General features: G+C 37.2%; 2 protein-coding genes across 10 annotated transcripts; both read right to left on the reverse strand.

The window, feature by feature from the left end:
• Nucleotides 1-4,733: 4,733 nt before the first annotated feature.
• On the reverse strand, nucleotides 4,734-12,336 carry LOC104439468 (disease resistance protein RPV1). Of its 7 annotated transcripts, none has more exons than XM_039309188.1 (6): nucleotides 12,025-12,336; nucleotides 8,015-8,440; nucleotides 7,209-7,634; nucleotides 6,403-6,828; nucleotides 5,244-6,032; nucleotides 4,734-5,160 (listed from the first exon to the last, which is right to left on the reverse strand). In XM_039309188.1, the coding sequence occupies exons 1-6, from the start codon at nucleotides 12,307-12,309 to the stop codon at nucleotides 5,140-5,142; spliced, it is 2,373 nt and encodes a 790-aa protein (XP_039165122.1). In that variant the 5' UTR covers nucleotides 12,310-12,336; the 3' UTR covers nucleotides 4,734-5,139. The 7 variants fall into 7 exon arrangements, with proteins under 7 accessions (XP_039165122.1, XP_039165121.1, XP_039165125.1 ...); XM_039309187.1 differs by lacking the exon at nucleotides 8,015-8,440 and adding exons at nucleotides 9,800-10,036; nucleotides 11,218-11,643 and having other exon boundaries at nucleotides 4,734-6,032; nucleotides 7,209-7,397; XM_039309191.1 differs by having other exon boundaries at nucleotides 4,734-6,032; nucleotides 7,209-7,265.
• LOC104431345 (disease resistance protein RPV1-like) lies at nucleotides 12,324-20,801 on the reverse strand. 3 transcript variants are annotated; one of them, XM_039309194.1, is made up of 8 exons: nucleotides 20,678-20,801; nucleotides 19,884-20,534; nucleotides 17,656-18,183; nucleotides 16,879-17,156; nucleotides 16,034-16,278; nucleotides 15,622-15,912; nucleotides 13,644-14,069; nucleotides 12,324-12,450 (listed from the first exon to the last, which is right to left on the reverse strand). In XM_039309194.1, the coding sequence occupies exons 3-8, from the start codon at nucleotides 18,159-18,161 to the stop codon at nucleotides 12,340-12,342; spliced, it is 1,857 nt and encodes a 618-aa protein (XP_039165128.1). In that variant the 5' UTR covers nucleotides 18,162-18,183; nucleotides 19,884-20,534; nucleotides 20,678-20,801; the 3' UTR covers nucleotides 12,324-12,339. The 3 variants fall into 3 exon arrangements, with proteins under 3 accessions (XP_039165128.1, XP_039165129.1, XP_039165127.1); XM_039309195.1 differs by having other exon boundaries at nucleotides 12,333-14,069; nucleotides 16,034-16,188; XM_039309193.1 differs by having other exon boundaries at nucleotides 12,333-14,069.
• Between the last annotated feature and the right edge of the window lie 850 nt (nucleotides 20,802-21,651).

Below are 21,651 nucleotides of genomic sequence, written 5' to 3' on the forward strand. Positions count from 1 at the left end.
TGAGGCTGCATACATTCTTAGAGTTAAGATTTCAAGAGATCGTTCAAGAGATCGTTATCTCTTTCGCAAGAAACATATATAAATAAGGTTCTTGAACGATTTCGTATGCAAGATTGTAAACCCATAGACACTCCTATTGCAAAAGGTGAAGGATTGAGCCATAGATCATGTGTCCAAGGACTCCACAAGAAAAGGAACAAATGAAACATGTTCCTTATGCTAGTGCTGTTAGGAGCTTGATGTACGCTATGATGTGTACAAGACCGACATATGTTTTGCAGTTGGAATGGTGAGTAGATACCAATCCAACCCGGATCAAGTACATTAGAAGGCCGTTAAGAGAATACCGAGGTATCTGAAGGGAACTGCTGATTACAAGTTGAATTACCAAGGAAATGATCTGTGATTTGAAGGCTATTCAGATGTTGATTAGGGAGGAGATTTAGATGAAAGGAAATCTACCTCTGGATTTGCTTTCTAACTGAACAATGGCGCCATACCATGGAGCAGTAAGAAGCAAACGTGTATAGCCTTGTCCACGATGGAAACTGAGTTCGTGGCATTATCAGCAGTGGTACAAGAAGGAGTTTGGCTTAAGAAATTTTTGAATAATTTAGGTGTTATTGAGAAAGCTGCAAATCTATTTTTGGTTAACTGTGATAGCCAAGTAGCTATAGCGTACACCAAAGATCCAAAATATCATGGCAAGACCAAACATATAGATACCAAGTATAACTTTTTCAAAGATATGGTTGCACAAAAGGATGTGAGCTTACAGTACATATCTACGCATAAAATGGTAGCAGATCCTATGACAAAGCCAATACCTAGAGATGTGTTTTGTGATCATGTAAAATCTCTAGAATTGCGTAGAGTCTGATGTACTGGATTGTAATTTCCCTGAGTTGTTCACATTAATGAACTTGTGTTTTTCATTATTAATGCCTATGAATTTTTGTTTGATCTTTATGCATCGTAATGCTCAGTGCATTACTTTAAGTTGAGAAAGTATGTTGGACAGATATAAGATTGGCCCACTCACACGGGTAATCGCCTCTATTTACTATGTGATAAATAGATATGAGACTGTTTTTAAGCTTATTATCTAGGTGATAATCGAGAGCTCAAGCTTAAAATATGTATGTCGCCTTAACTAAGTGTTAAGATGAGGACATAATACTTACTATGTCCGAAAGTAAAATAACCCACATATTTTACTTTATCTGTCTATGATGCCAAATGTGAGTTCTGATGAATTTTGTGAATGAGTAGATACGTGAACTCAAGTTAGACATTGGATATGTCTGAACTATCATCTATACGGTATTGAAGGTGTAAACATACGCTCAATGGGAAAGGAGTTAATACCGTAATATGTATTTCATACTACGTATGCATGAGACGACCAATAAGAGTGGCAAAAGTTTAATCTCAACTTTTTTGCCGTGTGAGACTCTTGAGGAAAAGAGTTCCTCAATTTTAGTGCCCTCATGACTTTTACTTATTCTCAAGATTTCTATTTAGTGTTTGCTATCTTAGGATGTTGCCAATGGTCATGAGTTGATTCGATCTAATGGGACATTTCTAGAAAAGCAAACTGAACTGAAATTGAGAATTTGAAGGAAGAGGAAGATCGAATTTTGAGAATCACATTGTAGTTTTGTATTCATTGGTCGACCAATTATGACTGTCTTTGGGATAATGATAGTTGTGAATGCAATATATATATATATATATATATCATTATTTAAAAGAGATCAAGAGAGATATAAATGTGATCGATCGATCTAGGGTACTGCATACTAAATCTACTCAGAGTGTGATGCCTATTATGAGCTGCTATATATTCCTAACAGATGTATAGCAACGAGCTCTCAAAGTATGCTGGTCGCACGGATTATTCACCGGTATGAATGTTAAAGAAAGGTAAAGAGAATCCTGTTCGGCCCACCATGTGCGAGTGGGAGATGATGATTTTATGTGATGGGCCTAAGTTGGCCCGTCCGCCCATGTTGGGCCTAAAAGCCCAGCCCACAAGATTATGGCCCATGGATGGAGGGATATGATGAAGGGGTACGTTTCTTTTTTGGAGGGGACGTATATAAGGGAGGAAAGAGAGGGAGAACGCACCTTTTGGCATTTTTAACGTACGTACGTTCCTCTCCCTCTCTCCCTCCAAAAAGAACAGTAAGCAAAAGAGGCGACGCCATCTTCCCTTTAAGGCCAATTTGTGCCATCGGATCGAACGAGACCGTTTTCTCTTCCTCAAATCGGCGTTGGTGTTTAATCTGTGGCTAACAAGGTATGCTTGATTCCGTGGTGTGCTTTAGGATCGGTGATACATGTGAATTTCCCGGGCTCATCTTCCGCGTTCATTTTAGGGGTTCGATTTAGTGTCGAATCCGGTTTTTGGGTATCCGACAAACCCAACACATCCTTTTATAATCATAAGCTTGTAGGATTTCACTTTCCATATTTCAAGACTTGTTATCTTGACCTTCTGGACTTGTCCCTGAGGTTCTGGACAAGTTTCCTACATTTTGTAAATGGCTGGTATCAACTTATGGTAGCAGGTTTGGCATTCATGTCAATCTCTTCTCGCGAATGTGAATCTGCTGTTGTCACATGTTCATTATTACGCCCTCACCCTAGCAACCTTTGCCGGCTATCGCTTGGATTGGTGATCGGCGGAGGGAATAGAAAAAAAAAAAGAAAAAAAAAACTATAAAGAAAAGTAAAGAAAAAAGGAAAAAAATTCAAAAATATTGCAGAATGCCATTTCATCCCCGGCACTAATTGAATCTCCACATTAGCGATTTCTAGGCAAATTGGTTGGATGGATCACATTAAAAAAATTCTTCAAAAGATTTCGGACTAAATCAAGTAAACTGAAAAGTTTATGATTGAGTTAACGGCCACATGATAGATTTATGACTTTTTTTTGACAAATTTCCCCCATATATGACATTCCTCTCTGTCAGATGTAGTTTTTTAGATCCATATGCATGGTCAGACCCCAATAATGTGATACCCTATTAATGTCATAGACCAAGTAAGAATGAGTCTAGTAAATGGTCCATATGGTGGATTGTTTACGCGTGATAGCATGCAACATCAAACGTGAAATATCTACGAGAGGTTCTGTATCACATTGACCACATCACTGATCTTAGAGTCTAAAATAGATTTACAACACATTGATCTCGAGAACGGGCGAAGCAGGAGATAGATAAAGGGAACCCCAGTAACCTTCCCTTTGCTAACTCAAAATCCATCTCCAATGTATGTGTGGTAGTGGTACCAGCATGGGGAAGAGGATCAGCAACAAATTATACAGGAGTCGACGTTGTTTCATGAGAGCACTAGTGGTCAGTGGCGACAAAATACCGATACCCCACGTTGTATTTTGAAACACCGGCTAAATTCTGCAACTATGGGTACAAGGACAAGGTATTCGACGTTTGTGCTGGAACGTGGGGAAGGGTGTTGTATATGAAACTCTAGAAATTAGCATCATAAAGAGTAGTAAATGAATGGTGAATTGCCTTGGTTTGGGGACAACCAGCCATTTCGAATCAGAAATTGCAAGCGTTCCATGTCTTTTATCAGAGGAGAGGTGAAGGCCCGTAATGTATTCTATTGGCAACATAGTGAATGGCCCCGTTTGGTATCTTGAAGATTACTCGTAGAAGGTTTTTTCACAAATTGCCAAATAGGGCTTCGGCCGCATTGCCTGTCGCAAAACTGATCCGACGACTTATCAGCAATGGCTTGATTTGGGGAGCCACTACCTTACTGGGCGTCTTACCACTGAAGAGAGAGTACAGCATAAGGAAAGTGATGTTTGGAAAAGAAAAGGATTGTCCCACATTGTGTGCTCATAAAATCCTTGTTAACGACGTCGTATTCGGTATTTGATGCCTTGTATCATGAGACTTGTATTGTATGCTAAGCGCGTTAATCCTACTTGTCTAAACCCTAAGGTGATTCTCCATATCATGAGATCTGTGGACTCCTCATGAATTGCCCGATTTGCCTTGTTTTAAGGCCGTCATTATTTATTTTTATTTTTTTGGTTGGAAAAGCCGTCATTATTTTATTCAACTAGCATTAGCCAAACATGGAAAAATTTATCAGTGGAAATGAATGTAGCACAATGTTGACAAACTTAATCGAGAGCAACTTAACATGGTATTTTTCGCAACTTAATCTTTGCAGGGACATGTTGAGAGGGGATGGCAAAATTATCATTTTAAGCCAATGGCACCCAACAAATTCATGCCAATTACTGAATCAAGTTGCCTGGGCCCTGGGCGACGACCTTGCTTGGACGTAGTAGATTAGGACCACAATTTTTGTGATATTTTGACATTTTATTTATTTAATTTTTAATTTTCTTGAGACTTCTTCACTAGTTTGATGAATGGCGACAGTGATGACGATGATAGGGATAAGACTTGTTTGTCTAAAGTAGAGCGATTAGGCCTATCATAGGAGATATTGAGTAAAGGAATCATCAGATGGAGAGAGTGATTTGAAGCATGGTTTAATGCTGCCATTGCACATATTTTTATATATAAGCCAAAACATCCGACATTTATTTTCTTTTATTGGTTTATCGATATGAATATGAGGTTGCTTTCAAAGATTTGGACTTTTGCTTGAACACAAGTTGAGACTGTTGAACTTGAGAGTTGGGAGGCTATAGAAATTCCAAAGACGTTGAAAAATAGAAATTTAAGTAGTTTGGACTTTCATAATGGCCAAGAATGTGGCTATTCTACGTAGGATGCAATGTTTTGGGATTTGCATTGCGTGGTCAAAACCCAATAATATCATAGGCCCAAAAAGTTTCAACAAAGTTCTAAGAGGCCTAACAGTGTATGTATCATTTGTTCATCAGAAGTAGAGGCCTGGGCACATGATATACTCCACGACCAAAAAAAAAAGAAATGGACCCTACTAGTATCACAGATCAAATAAAACACGAGCCAACATAATAAGGATTTGCCAATCCTACAAGCTTTTTTCAAGTGCTAGAGTGGGAGATCAACACTTCGAGCTACTTGTTTTCCTCTCGCCAAATTTGTCGCAAGAGCATCAACATCCCACTTCCTCAGCTCCTTCCAGGTGGATAGATCAGGTAAGCGTAGCAAGGGACTGCAGCATTCAATATAAAGACTTTTCAATGATTCCAGTCTGTCAAGACCTCGAATTTCAACTAGTCTCAAACAGTCCCGTACTTCAAGGCCCTTGAGATTCTTGAAGTTAGATAAATTGGAAAGGTCCACAACTTCAAGAAATCTGCAATTGGTAACTATAAATATCCTCAAATCAGAGGGCAGCTGTCCAACACAACGCAAGTTATCGCAGTTCTCAAGTTCAAGTTCTTTTAGACAGCGAAAGTAACCCAAATATGAGCTTCTTCTAGTGATAATTGAAAGTTCTAACTTACAATATGATCTGGACATGCATAGATCACTTTTTGGAATCATGGGACGAACGGTGTATGTAAGGGGAAAACATAATTCCAGATTTCTTAAATTCACTAAGTTGGAGATCTCCGGATCTTTTTTTGAGACTGTTGAGGACAAGCAAAGACATACCAAACTTTGTGGAAGCTTCGGTACATTCTCCACGCGGGTTTCTGTTAATTTCAAAATCTGCAAGGATGGTAGTCTCACAATATCACTAGGAATCATTTCTAGTTGTCGGCAACCCTCTCCATAAATTTTCTCAAGTTTCTCCATCATCCCAATGGCATCAGGTAACTTCTGGATAAAACTACCGTCAATCTTCAACACTTTCAAGTTCTTTAAATTGACAATGCTATTTGGCAACTCTTCAATGCTTGTGTGTGAGACATCCAACTTAACTAAATATTTCAGCATACCGATTGAGTCGCAAAGTTTCGTAAGCATTGTACACCCCTTCAAATTTAATTTTTCTAAGGATAAAAATGCAAAGAGCTCAGAAGTTTCTTTCAACATTCTGCAATCCGACAGATCAAGGACCTTCAATCTTGTAGCGACCTGTCAAATGATTAGATATATCCAACAAGTTTAATTTATATTAGTTTGCAGGATATAAGCAAATATATCGACTAAGCAAGCATTCAACAAAAGTAACTTTATAAATACTCTGTACGTGCATTCCTAACTTAAGTCAAAATCACTCTTCGTCACATTTCATTTCTTCCAATGTTGTCCCCAACAACCAATAAAAGAACATGGATCTATTTTTAAATTACCCCAACAACGAATAATAAAAAGACAAAACATAACAAACACTATCCTTATAAATGGTAAGGTTTAGAATGTTATAGGAAATCATAATTTCGATTTTTTAGACTCACTAAATTGGAAATTTCTGAATATCATGCGAGCATAGACATAGACTTACCAAACTCTGTAGAAGCTTCGGTACATTCTCCACACGAGTTTTTGTTAATTTCAAAATCTGCAAGCATGGTAGTCCCACAATATCACTAGAAATCACTTCTACCTGCCGGCAACCCTCTCCATAAATTTCCTTAAGTTTCTCCATCATCCCAATGCAATCAGGTAACTTTTGCATGCAACAACCATTAATCTTCAACACTTTCAAGCTCTTTAGATTGACAATACTATTTGGCAACTCTACAATGCTTGTGTGTGAAACATCCAACTCAACTAAATATTTCAGCATACCGATTGAGTCGGAAAGTTTCGTAAGCATTTTACATTCCTTTAGAATTAATTTTTCTAAGGATAAAAATGCAGAGAGGACAGGAGTTTCTTTCAACATTCTACAATCCGACAGATCAAGAATCTTCAATCTTGCAGCCACCTGTCAAATGATTAAGCATATCCAATGAGTTTAATTTATATTAATTTTGCAGCACATAAGCAAATATATCGACTAAGCAAGCATTCAACAAAAGTAACTTTATAAATACTCTGTACGTGCATTCCTAACTTAAGTCAAAATCACTCTTCGTCACATTTCATTTCTTCCAATGTTGTCCCCAACAACCGATAAAAGAACATGGATCTATTTTTAAATTACCCCGCCAACGAATAATAAAACGACAAAACATAACAAACACTATTCTTATAAATGGTAACGTCTAGAATGTTATAGGAAAACATAATTTTCGATTTTTTAGACTCACTAAATTGGAGATTTTCGAATCTTTTTCTCAAACATGTGAGCAGAGATAGACTTACCAAACTCTGTAGAAGCTTCGGTACATTCTCTACACAAGTTTCTGTTAATTTCAAAATCTGCAAGGATGGTAGTCCCATAATATCTCTAGGAATCACTTCTAGCCACCGGCAACCCTCTCCATAAATTTTCTCAAGTTTTTCCATCATCCCAATGCAATCAGGTAACTTTTGCATGCAACTATCGTCAATCTTCAACACTTTCAAGCTCTTTAGATTGACAATGCTTTTTGGCAACTCTACAATGCTTGTGGATGAGACATCCAACTCAACTAAATGTTTCAGCATTCCGATTGAGTCGCAAAGTTTCGTAAGCATTGTACACCCCTTCAAAATTAATTCTTCTAAGGATAAAAATGCAGAGAGGTCAGGAGTTTCTTTCAACATTCTGCAATCCGATAGATTAAGGACCTTCAATCTTGTAGCCACCTGTCAAATGATTAGGTATATCCAACAAGTTTAATTTATATTAGTTTGCAGAATATAAGCAAATATATCAACTAAGCAAGCATTCAACAAAAGTAACTTTATAAATACTCTGTATATGCATTCCTAACTCAAGTCAAAACCAATCTTCGTCACATTTCATTTTTTCCAATGTTGTCCCCAACAACCGATGAAAGAATATGGATCTATTTTTAAATTACCCCGACAATGAATAATAAAAAGATAAAACATAACAAACACTATTCTTATAAATCGTAACGTTTAGAATGTTATAGGAAAACATAATTTCGATTTTTTAGACTCACTTAATTGGAGATTTCCGAATCTTTTTCTGGAACATGCTAGCAAAGACATAGACTTACCAAACTCTGTAGAAGCTTCGGTACATTCTCCACACGAGTTTCTGTTAATTTCAAAATCTGCAAGGATGGTAGTCCCACAATATCACTAGGAATTACTTCTAGTTGCCGGCAACCTACTCCATAAATGTCCTCAAGTTTCTCCATCATCCCAATGCAATCAGGTAACTTTTGTATGCTAGTACCGTTAACCCACAACGCTTTCAAGCTCTTTAGATTGACAATGCTATTTGGCAACTCTACAATGCTTGTAAATGAGACATCCAACTCAACTAAATGTTTCAGCATTCCGATTGAGTCAGAAAATTTCGTAAGCATTGCACACCTCTTTAGAACTAATTTTTCTAAGGATAAAAATGCAGAGAAGTCAGGAGTTTCTTTCAACATTCTGCAATTCGACAGATAAAGGATCTTCAATCTTGTAGCCGCCTGTCAAATGATTAGGCATATCCAACAAGTTTAATTTATATTAGTTTTGTAGGACAAAAGCAAATATATTGACTAAGCAAGCATTCAACAAAAGTAACTTTATAAATACTCTGTATATGCATTCCTAACTTAAGCCAAAACCACTCTTCGTCACTCTTCATTCCAACAACATATAAAAGAACATGGATCCTTTTTTAAATTACCCCAACATTAAATAATAAAAAGATAGAATATAATTAACACTACTCTTCTAAATGGTCACATCTAGAATGTTATGGGAAAACATCATTTTAGTTTTTTTAGAATCACTAAATTAGAGATCTCCGAATTTTTTTTTTGAAACATGGGAGCATAGACATAGACTTACCAAACTCGTGGAAGCTTCGGTACATTCTCCACATGAGTTTCAGTTAATTTCCACATCTGGAAGTGTACTGCTTCCAAATTAACACCAAAAGTGCATTCAAGCTGCCGGCAACTTACTCCGTAAATTTTCTCAAGTTTCTCCATCTTCTTAATGATATCAGGTAACTTTTGCATGCAACTACCGTCAAAATATAACACTTTCAAGTTCTTTAGGTTGACAATGCTATTTGGTAACTCTACAATGCTTGTGGATGAGACATCCAACTCAACTAAATGTTTCAGCATTCCGATTGAGTCGCAAAGTTTCGTAAGCATTGTACACCCCTTCAGAATTAATTTTTCTAAGGATAAAAATGCAAAGAGCTCAGAAGTTTCTTTCAACATTCTGCAATCCGACAGATCAAGGACCTTCAATCTTGTAGCCACCTGTCAAATGATTAGGTATATCCAACAAGTTTAATTTATATTAGTTTGCAGGATATAAGCAAATATATCGACTAAGCAAGCATTCAACAAAAGTAAATTTATAAATACTCTGTATATGCATTCCTAACTTAAGTCAAAACCACTCTTCGTCACATTTCATTTTTTCCAATGTTCTCCCCAACAATCGATGAAAGAACATGGATCTATTTTTAAATTACCCCGACAATGAATAATAAAAAGATAAAACATAACAAACACTATTCTTATAAATGGTAATGTTTAGAATGTTATAGGAAAACATAATTTCGATTGTTTAGACTCACTAAATTGAAGATTTCCGAATCTTTTTCTGAAACATGCGAGCAAAGACATAGACTTACCAAACTCGTAGAAGCCTGCACATTCTCCACACGAGTTTCTGTTAATTTCAAAATCTGCAAGGATGGTAGTCCCACAATATCACTAGGAATCACTTCTAGTTGCCGGCAACCCTCTCCATAAATTTCCTCAAGTTTCTCCATCATCCCAATGCAATCAGGTAACTTTTGTATACCAAGACTGGCCAACCTTCAACACTTTCAAGCTCTTTAGATTGACAATGCTATTTGGCAACTCTACAATGCTTGTGGATGAGACATCCAACTCAACTAAATGTTTCAGCATTCCGATTGAGTCGCAAAGTTTCGTAAGCATTGTACACCCCTTCAAAATTAATTCTTCTAAGAATAAAAATGCAGAGAGGTCAGGAGTTTCTTTCAACATTCTACAATACGACAAATCAAGAATCTTCAATCTTGCAGCCACCTGTCAAATGATTAGGCATATCCAACGAGTTTAATTTATATTAATTTTGCAAGATATAAGTAAATATATCGACTAAGCAAGCATTCAACAAAAGTAACTTTATAAAATACTATGTACGTGCATTCCTAACTTAAGTCAAAACCACTCTTCGTTACATTTCATTTATTCCATTGTTTTCCCAACAACCGATAAAAGAACATGGATCTATTTTTAAATTACCCCGCCAACGAATAATAAAACGACAAAACATAACAAACACTATTCTTATAAATGGTAACGTCTAGAATGTTATAGGAAAACATAATTTTCGATTTTTAGACTCACTAAATTGAGATTTTCGAATCTTTTTCTCAAACATGTGAGCAGAGATAGACTTACCAAACTCGTAGAAGCTTCGTACATTCTCTACACAAGTTTCTGTTAATTTCAAAATCTGCAAGGATGGTAGTCCCATAATATCTCTAGGAATCACTTCTAGCCACCGGCAACCCTCTCCATAAATTTTCTCAAGTTTTTCCATCATCCCAATGCAATCAGGTAACTTTTGCATGCAACTATCGTCAATCTTCAACACTTTCAAGCTCTTTAGATTGACAATGCTTTTTGGCAACTCTACAATGCTTGTGGATGAGACATCCAACTCAACTAAATGTTTCAGCATTCCGATTGAGTCGCAAAGTTTCGTAAGCATTGTACACCCCTTCAAAATTAATTCTTCTAAGGATAAAAATGCAGAGAGGTCAGGAGTTTCTTTCAACATTCTGCAATCCGATAGATTAAGGACCTTCAATCTTGTAGCCACCTGTCAAATGATTAGGTATATCCAACAAGTTTAATTTATATTAGTTTGCAGAATATAAGCAAATATATCAACTAAGCAAGCATTCAACAAAAGTAACTTTATAAATACTCTGTATATGCATTCCTAACTCAAGTCAAAACCAATCTTCGTCACATTTCATTTTTTCCAATGTTGTCCCCAACAACCGATGAAAGAATATGGATCTATTTTTAAATTACCCCGACAATGAATAATAAAAAGATAAACATAACAAACACTATTCTTATAAATGGTAACGTTTAGAATGTTATAGGAAAACATAATTTCGATTTTTTAGACTCACTTAATTGGAGATTTCCGAATCTTTTTCCGAAACATGCAAGCAAAGACATAGACTTACCAAACTCTGTAGAAGCTTCGGTACATTCTCCACACAAGTTTTTGTTAATGTCAAAATCTGCAAGGATGGTAGTCCCACAATATCACTAGGAATCCCTTCTAGTTGCCGGCAACCTACTCCATAAATTTCCTCAAGTTTCTCCATCATCCCAATGCAATCAGGTAACTTTTGTATGCCAGTACCGTTAACCCTCAACACTTTCAAGCTCTTTAAATTGACAATGCTATTTGGCAACTCTACAATGCTTGTAAATGAGACATCCAACTCAACTAAATGTTTCAGCATTCCGATTGAGTCGGAAAGTTTCGTAAGCACTGTACACCTCTTTAGAATTAATTTTTCTAAGGATAAAAATGCAGAGAAGTCAGGAGTTTCTTTCAACATTCTGCAATTCGACAGATAAATGACCTTCAATCTTGTAGCCGCCTGTCAAATGATTAGGCATATCCAACAAGTTTAATTTATATTAGTTTTGCAAGACAAACAAATATATCGAGTAAGCAAGCATTCAACAAAAGTAACTTTATAAATACTCTGTATATGCATTCCTAACTTAAGCCAAAACCACTCTTCGTCACCCTTCATTTTTTCCAATGTTGTCCCCAACAACATATAAAAGAACATGGATCTTTTTTTAGAATTACCCCAACATTAAATAATAAAAAGATAGAATATAGTTAACACTACTCTTCTAAATGGTCACAACTAGAATGTTATGGGAAAACATAATTTTAGTTTTTTAATAATCACTAAATTAGAGATCTCCGAATTTTTTTTTGAAACATGGGAGCATAGACATAGACTTACCAAACTCTGTGGAAGCTTCGGTACATTCTCCACATGAGTTTGAGTTGATTTCCACATTCGGAAGTGTAGTACTTCCCAATTAACATCAAAAGTCGATTCATGCTGCCGGCGACTTACTCCGTAAATTTCCTCAAGTTTCTCCATCTTCTCAATGATATCAGGTAACTTTTGCATACAACTACCGTCAAAATTTAACACTTTCAAGCTCTTTAGGTTGACAATGCTATTTGGCAACTCTACAATACTTGTGTTTGAGACATTCAACTCAACTAAATATTTCAGCATTCCGATTGAGTCGGAAAGTTTCGTAAGCAGTTAACACCCATTTAGAATTAATTTTTCTAAGAATAAAAATGCAGAGAACTCTGGAATTTCTTTCAGCATTCTGCAGTCTGACAGATCAAGAACCTTCAATCTAGTAGCCACCTGTCAAATAATTAAATATATCCAACGAGTTTAATTTATATTAGTTTTGCAGGACATAAGCAAATATATTGATTAAGCAAGCATTCAACAAAAGTAACTTTATAAATACTCTATACATGCATTCCTATAAGTCAAAATCACTCTTCATCACGCTTCATTTCTTCCAATGTTGTTCCCAACAACCGATAAAAGAACATGGATCTATTTTTAAATTACCCTAGTATCGAATAATAAAAAGTCAGATTATAACCAACACTACTTCCATAAACAATAACATATAGAATGTTATGGAAAAACATAATTTCAGATTCTTCAGATTTTTTAGACTCACGAAATTCAAAATCTCCAAACCTTTTTGTAAAACATGTGAGGATGGATATAGACTTTACCAAACTATGTGGAAGATTCGGTACATTCACCACACGAGTTTCTGCTAATTTCAAAATTTGCAAGGATCTTAGTCTCACAATATCACTAGGAATCGCTTCTAACTGCCAGCAACCCTCTCCATAAATTTCCTCAAGTTTCTCTATCATCCCAATGGCATCAAGTAACTTTTGCATGCAACTACCGTTAATCTTAACACTTTCAAGTTCTTTAAATTGACAATGTTATTTAGCAACTCTACAATACCTGTGCATGAGACATCCAACTCAACTAAATATTTCAGCTTTCCAAACAAGTCAGAAAGTTTTGTAAGCATTTTACACCCATTTAGAATTAATTTTTCTAAGGATCCAAATGCAAAAATTTCAGCAGTTTCTTTCAATATTCTGCAAAGCGACAGATTAAGGACCTTCAATCTTATAACCACCTGTCAAATAATTATGTTATATCCAACGAGTTTAATTTATATTAGTATTGCAGAACATGAGCAAATATATCGACTAAGCAAGTATATCATGAAAGTAACTTTATAAATACTATGTACATGCATTCCAAACTTAAGCTAAAATCACTCATCGTCACCCTTCATTTCTTTCAATGTTGTCCTCAACAACTAATAAAAGAACATGGATCTATTTTTAAATTACCTCAGCATCAAATAATAAAAACAGGTTATAACCAATACTGCTCCCATAAACGAGAACATCTACAATGTTATGGGAAAACATAATTTCAAATTTTTTAAACTCACTAAATTGGAGATCTCCGAATCTTTTTCTGAAACATGTGAGGATAGACAGACTTACCAAACTCTGTGTTAGCTTCAGTATATTCTCCACACGAGTATCTGTTAATTTCAAAATTTGCAAGGATGGTAGTCCTATAATATCACTAGGAATCACTTCTAGCTGTCGGCAACCTACTCCATAAATTTTCTCTAGTTTCTCCATCATCCCAATGCAATCAGGTAACTTTTTCATGCAACTACCATCAATCTTCAACAATTTTAAGCTCTTCAGATTGACAATACTAGTTGGTAACTCTACAATGCTTGTACATGAAACATCCAACTTAACTAAATATTTTAGCATTCCGATTGAGTCGGAAAGTTTCGTAAGCATTTCACACCCCTTTAGAATTAATTCTTCTAAGGATAAAAATGCCGAGAGCTTTGGAGTTTCTTTCAACATTCTGCAATCCGACAAATCAAGGACCTTCAATCTTGTAGCCACTGTCAAATGATTAGGTATATCCAACGAGTTTAATTTATATTAGTTTTGCAGGACATAAGCAAAAATAGCAACTAAGCAAACATTCCATAAAAGTAATTTATAAATACTCTGTACATACTTTCCTAACTTAAGCCAAAACCACTCCACTTTTTTTCATTTCTTTCAATATTGTCCCTAACTACAAAAAAAAAAAAAAAAAAATGGATCTGTTCTCAAATTACTCCCCTCGAGCCAACACATCCTATAATTATAACATTCCTTTCCAACGTCACCATCAAATTAGCAATTTTGTCCCCACCACTGTACTTATGGCTGTAAACTCCACGGTTGTTCCTATGTGAATATATCTTCTAAATTTCAATATAGAAATAATCTTACATGTTTTCTAACTATAAACTAATTTATATTTGTACCTTACTTTTTTTTTGTGTGTTTCATTTATTAAAATAAGGGCCGCATTAGCTTTCACATAAGCTCAAAAGAGTATAATGCTCATTTAATAGTATTGATGTTCAAAATAAATTAGTTTGCATGTTCAAATTTATTTGCCAATTTTTATTGATTTGCTAATTTCTCTCCATTGTTTGCTTTTTCTTCTGCATTGCATCCTCGTATATTATAAATGGTCACTACTTATATTTCACTTAACTTTAAACATTTATTATTTGTGACAACTAGTTAGGGGGATTAGGGAACTCGAAACAACGTGAATGTTTATAAATTATTCTTTAAATACTAATGATAGTCAATAGATATTAAGCGATGACATTTATTCCATTAGACAATCTAACAACCTTACAAATTATAGAAATCACGGAATATGTATGAATATCTAATCAAGTCATTACATTTATCTATTGTGCAACCCAAAAATGTAGTTACTAGTAACATAGAATGTACAAATTACAATACCTTTTAATCATGCAGCTACAAGCAATTTGAATTGAAGAAAGCCATTGGAGAAGAATTGGCATAAATGGTAAAACGGCAAAAACATAATATCAATGTAAAACTATAAAATGCAATGCGGATTGATGACCACCAACCAAATCATAACATCTTTTTCCTTTTTTCAATAAGTTAATTGTTTGATTAGGTAAAAATGACAAATGCAATCTTGAAGAATCTGCACAAGTTAAATTCTCTCTATTAACACAACAAAATATCTATGAACACAATATTGAATCAACGAATAAAAGTGGTCAAGGGTACCAGTCTTTCCGTTGACCAAAGTGTCTTCACCAGGGATATACAAGTGGCATTATCTCTTGAATGACATCTATGACATAAATGTAAAGTAATTGTTTGATTTGATATTTTTCAAGTGAAAACATAACTGTTAAGTTTCAGACCTAACGTACGAGAGATTGGTGTCATAAGCCTTATTCAAGACCAAGAGTTGTTTTATAAATTAAACCAATAAGACTTCAATAAAATAATAATAATAAGGAGATCAAGGATGACGATCGACGACCACGTGCGACACAAGAACTGGTGTGACCGGAAGAAAATATAACATGTTATCCCAAATTATTTGCACACACATACATACCTTGAGTTGAGTCCAACCACTCCAATGTTCATCTATTTGGCTGCTCCCATGTAGTTGAAGGATGACTAGATTTCTTGGGCAAAAGTTGGTTGCCTGCATTTCTTTTGGATAACCCGACCAAGTAAGCCATCTCAATTCTGAAAAGAGATCCCCAAAGTCTCCAGAGAGGGTCCAATCAAACAATTCAAGAAATCTAATATTTGGCACTTCAATAAAGTCTTTTGATGTCAAAACAGAGTCTTGCAGAAGCACCTCAGATTTATTATAGTACACTGCAATAGTTCCTGTTCCCTAAATTGAGAAAGAGTTGGTTCAAATTGAGGAGTTCCAAATAGAGCCCAAAATAAAGACAACAGACCAAGGAAGTTTTCTGCAATGAAAAAAGAATACGAGGGTGCACTTAGACTTATACCTTCTTTTGCTGGACAATATCTGGACCACCTTGCTGATTCCACCACACTCGAGAACCCTTTATTGGATCATTGCAATTTTCTTGCTGCACAATACTCCTGCCTAAGTCCTTAAGCTGATCATGCATCCATAGTCGATTTTTTCCTCTGATTTTCACTAAGGACATTAAAAGCAAAACTTCAATCCCCTCATTCGGAAAAAATCCACAATCATCCCACATGTAAGTTGCATAGCTCTCCTTTTCTCCTGATAGAAAGCAAGCAATGTCAAGAAATATTTGTTGTTGCGGATGATCTAACTCCTTATAACTCAACATTAACTTCTCCTGTACGTTCCTTTGCACATCCCTTTGCTGACAATATTTTATCTTTTTCAATGTATCTTGCCACACTAATTTCTTTTTTTTTCCACATAAAAATGAGCCAATCACTTCAATTGCCAAAGGAAGCCCTCCGGTATTTGCAATAACTTCCTCAGATAAACTCAAGAACTCATTTGGAGGAGAGTTACTTCTAAAGGCATGCTTGCTAAAAAGTTGAAGAGCAACACAAGTGTTGAGTTCATTGACTTCATAAACCAAACAACAGTCAAATTGATCTTGGAATTCAGCGAAAACACTTTTGTCTCTTGTTGTAACCACTATTCTACTTCCCGAACCAAACCATTCTTTCTTTTCTGCCAATGCCCTAAGTTGGCTCGCATGATCTACATCATCAAGGAAAATAAGACATTTCTTTCTGCAGAATCGTTTTTTGATCATATTCTTCCCAAGATCAATGCTAGAAATTCTAACTTCTGTGTCACCAGTAATATCAGAGATTAATCGTCTCAGCAAATCTAACATACCAGAACCTTGTGATGCTTCTCGGACATTTGGAATGAAGCTGCAACCATCAAAATTAGAAGATAGCTTTTCGCACATGACCTTGGCAAGAGTTGTCTTGCCTATTCCACCCATTCCCCAAATACCAATGAGCCTTACACCCTCAGATTCAACATTCAGCAAATTTACTACTTCATTCATTGATTCATCCATTCCAACTAAATGATCAGATATATCAACACAAGACACCTTAAGCTTAACTGACACTTTCTGAGCAATCAAACGTGCAAGTTCTCCATGGCTGTATCAGGACACAAAACATTATCACGATAATTATAAGATTGGGGGCAAACTTGTACACTTGCAAGATCAAACAATAACATGAAGTTACGAAATTGAAGCTGGACCCAGCGAACAAAAGAATAAATACATGATTCTCTAGTTGTGTTCAATCTAGGACGACAGGTTATAATGCTTATGTCGAAAAATGATTAACAAGTGAATTATAAGAATGATGGCAAACTGTACACTTGCAAGATCAAACAATAACATGAAGTTACGAAATTGACGCTAGACCCAGCAAACAAAAGAACAAATACATGATTCAATCTAGTTTTGTTTAATCTAGGACGATAGGTAATCCTTGAGTCTTGAGACAATGGAGTGTAGAATTCAGTGCGACATCCATCACATTTTTTGGTCCAGAACTAACAAAAAATTGTCCTCTTCAAATTATAATCCACCTTCAAGCAAAAGAAACGTAGAGAAAAGGGAAGATGGAGTTGGGTGAGTTGGCATACCCTCTGTTCTTGGTGTCCCATCCCTTGATTCCAGTAACTTCCCCGAGCGCTTCGCCCAGCCGCTGCACAATCTCAGCCCCACGTTTTTCTTTATGTAGAGTTAGTGCATCCGCATACACTCTGGTTTCAAGCTTCACGTCACAGGGTTCCACGTCATAGAAAATGGGCATCACCTCCAGTTCGTTGGTTTTCCAACGCTGCATCATGTGCTCTAGCTCGCGCAAGCACCAGCTACTAAAGGCATAATCTCTAGAGAATATGGGGATGCCAATTTTTGAGTTATCAATGGCTTGGAAAATCTCAGGACTGATCTCTTCACCAACGTCAATCCCTTGCTTGTCTATGAAAACATTGATACACTTATCCAAGAGGGTATGATAGAGGGAATCCGTGAAATTAGCGCGAGTATCCGGTCCTCGAAAACTCAAGAACACATCGTACTCAGTTCCAGACGAGCCATGGCTTGTGGATCCCGTTTCCAAAGAAGAGCTCCTTTTTCTTTCCATCTTAACTGCGTCCGCTAAAATTCTGAAAGCAAATCACAAAAAATTTGACATGCTTTAACAGGGGCCAACAAGCAATGTTCAGGCAGGTAAGCGAGGCTCGGTTTCCATTTCCGTCATGTTGCGGAATTGACCAAGAGAAATTGCAGATATATGATTGAAGAATTAAGAAATGGCCTAAGCCCCACAAGTTGACCGGTGAATGGGAAATTCGATAATGTGCATTTCGAGCAAGTTTATATTAGTTTGAGTTCTGTGAAATTCCGATTGCCAAGACTCGCGTGGGGCCCATCAGAGTCAAGTCTAAGTAACTGAAAATTAGGGAGGCAAGTTGGCGTTACTGTATTGCTCTAGAAACGTTATATTAAATCAAATGTGATGATTAAGTTTTCTTTTTTTCTAATTTATGGTAAAGTCATTTGTCTAGTTAATGTTAAGGGAATTATTGATAGACATAAGTAAATGCATAGTTTGGTTTCACAAATAACATACAATAAAATAGAACGAAAGGAGGTAATCCTAATGATTAGAGTCAGTTGAGTTTTTTCAAGACTTATGTTTACTTTATTGTTAATATTTAAGATGTTTATTCAAGCATAAGAAAATTATATGTAAATTACTAATCAATCTTTATGTGTTTGTGAAGATATTATAGATATATATATATATATATATATATATATATATCAAGGGAAAAAATCTATACTTGTGTCGGCAATAAAGATTAAATTAAACATAAAAATTTACCGATGCAAGCTCGAAATTAAATTATTTTTTTTAATCATTGTGAAAGCGTAAAGCCGGAAAACCATTATCGGAGGTGGACCATATCATTGTCCTTTACTTGAAATGTGTCATGGCTTCCGCTTTTTCCTTTTTTCCGTCCTTTTCTTTTTCGAAAGGTGACCAGAAAAAGGGTAAGCCACTGTATTGGCGAAGCAAAGCCACAAGTTTTGCACTTACGTTCGGCTGGGGCCCACCAGAGTCAAGTTAACCTAATTTAGTGGAAGGCAAGGTCTAATAAAACTACAATTAAGAAACACGTGTACCTAAAAAAGGAAAAGAAAGGAAGAAATGGCCCTTGATTGACATTAAAATTTCAGATTAAAAAAAAAAAAAAAAACAGAGATAGAGAGAATAAGTTACACTAGACCAGATGACAAACCACAAAAGAGAGAGAGAGAGAGTTGCATCTCGATCGCGAATAGCGTCAGAAGCAAACCTAATGTCCTAAGACACTTTGAGTGGCCAGATCCTCATAGTCATGAACAACGTGATGCTTTTCTTGGAGTTATACTTTTGAAGCATCATGTGTCAAAAAGCAACAAGAAAATAAATCTGAAAAGGCTGGATTGGTGACTATTTTAGGTGCTGCTTAATTTTAATTAGATACGCATTTCTAAAAACAGCCTTGGAGAATACAAGATTATGAACTCATATTCATTTTGGTTGGATGATTTGTTTATGTAATTTTTTATTGAATTAAAATTAACGTAGAAGGAAAATTAAAATCATTATCAAATTTCTCAAAATTTGTTTATGCAATCAATCCATAACCTGATCTTCATACCTAAATATCAAATTATCAACTATACTCACCGTTCAAAATATGGAATTTCCTAACATGGAAATGCCTAACAATCTCGAACAAATTAAGACTAGTACGAATGATATCAAATTAGATAATTAATAATTGTAAACTATCGAATAGGTTTGAGAAATTACTTAGTTTGAAGTATTTGCTTCCAAGAATCGGGAGCGGGACGGGGAGCTTTACGACAACCGGTGAGGACTGAGGAGGAATGTCACGACCAAAGCAGCAACGATGGCAATACAGCAAAGGACGCAGCAAATTGCAGGCAGGTTCGCTAGAACAAAAGAAGCAACGGTGAAGGCTTGTTGGTCGGACTCTGCTTGGCGGCGATGGTGTGGGTTCGATCCATGCTAGTCTGCTGTGGGCAACCTGCGAAAGGAAATCAAACGTAGCAGAGGAAACAAAACAGCAAGCGGTGACGGCATAAAGTGGAGCCGAGATGCCGCCTGGAGTCACCGGAAACCGCCAGGGACTGCTGTTGTGGTGTTAGAATAAGCCGGCAAGCGAGGTAGAGGCGCGACGATGGCTAAACCGGCAGTAAGGGCGGTGAATGGTGAGGGGCGGGGGCGATGGGCAAGCCGGCAACAAGGTCTCGAGAATTTTGAAGAGAAAGCAAACCAGACCGCCGGACGAAAGCAGCAACGACACCGAGAAGTTTGGCAAGACCCAGCCTTACAGATCCACATCTCACACTACGGCCTTCGTCGAATAGATGAATGGCTTCAAGATTTCACCCATACCTCAACAAGTTTCAATCTCCTAGCCACAGTACTCTGGCAGATCTGGAAAGAGAGGAACAACACAATTTTTCGCCAACAGAAACCGAACCCAAAGAAAATCATCAGCTTAGCCAAGGCGAAGAATCTCTGCTTTACAAATCAGGCGAACTCAAAGAAGAAAGCGCACGGTGACGAAGGCTCCTTACCTCAGAACTGGAAAAGGCCGACTGCAAACGCCCTCAAAATCAATATGGACGGGTCTTACTCCTCGGATTCGCCGGTAGGAGCAATAAGCTGCGTGTGCCGGAACAACGATGGAGAATTAGGGTGCGCATGGATTTATTTCTGTGCTTTTTTTGTTCCTGGGAACAGAAACAAAAAAAAGTGTTTCTGTTCTAACAATTTTCAACAAAAGAACGCGTTTAACGCGTTTGGTAGAATAAAAAATGAACGTAAAACACGTTTGGTTAAATTTTATTATTTTTTTGTTTCTTTTAATTTTTTAAACATTTTTTATTATTTTTTATTTTTTCCTTTCTTTTTATTTTTCTTTTTCCTACGGTCACCAGCCTCCGCGACGGCCGACGGGGGCAGCCTCGCCCGGCCACGGCGAGGCTCGCCCGCCCACGGCGAGGCCGAGCCCGGTCAGTGGTCGGGCGAGGCTCGGCCCGCCTGGTCTGGCGAGCCTCGGCCTCGCCGATCCGGCGAGGCCGGCGTCGCGCCCCGGCGAGGCTCGGGCTCGCCGGACTGGCGAGCTCGAGCTCGCCAGCCCATGGCGAGGCCGAGCCTCGCCGGATCTGGCGAGCCCGAGCTCGCCCTGCCCAAGGCGAGGCTCGGCCTCGCCGCGCGGCCACGCCGAGCCTCGCCTTGGCTAGGCGAGCTCGGGCCGCCCGGATCCGGCGAGCCCGAGCTCGCCATGGCCGGGCGAGCTCGAGCTCGCCTGTGATCCGGCGAGCCCGAGCCTCGCCGGGGCCGGCGACGCTCGCCTCGCCGGATTCGGGCGAGGCCGAGCCTCGACGGCCGGCCGCCGCCATGGCCGAGGCCGGCGACCGGCCAAAGAAAAAAGAAGAAAAAAAATAAGAAAAGAAGAAGAGAAGAAGAAGAGAGAGAGAAGAGTCGTTTTTGTTTCTTCTGAGAAGTGTTTTTCTCGAGAAACAACTTTTTTGTTTTTTTTTACGTT

This window comes from Eucalyptus grandis, chromosome 3 (assembly GCF_016545825.1).
Source record: "Eucalyptus grandis isolate ANBG69807.140 chromosome 3, ASM1654582v1, whole genome shotgun sequence".
Classification (NCBI taxonomy): Eukaryota; Viridiplantae; Streptophyta; class Magnoliopsida; order Myrtales; family Myrtaceae; genus Eucalyptus; species Eucalyptus grandis.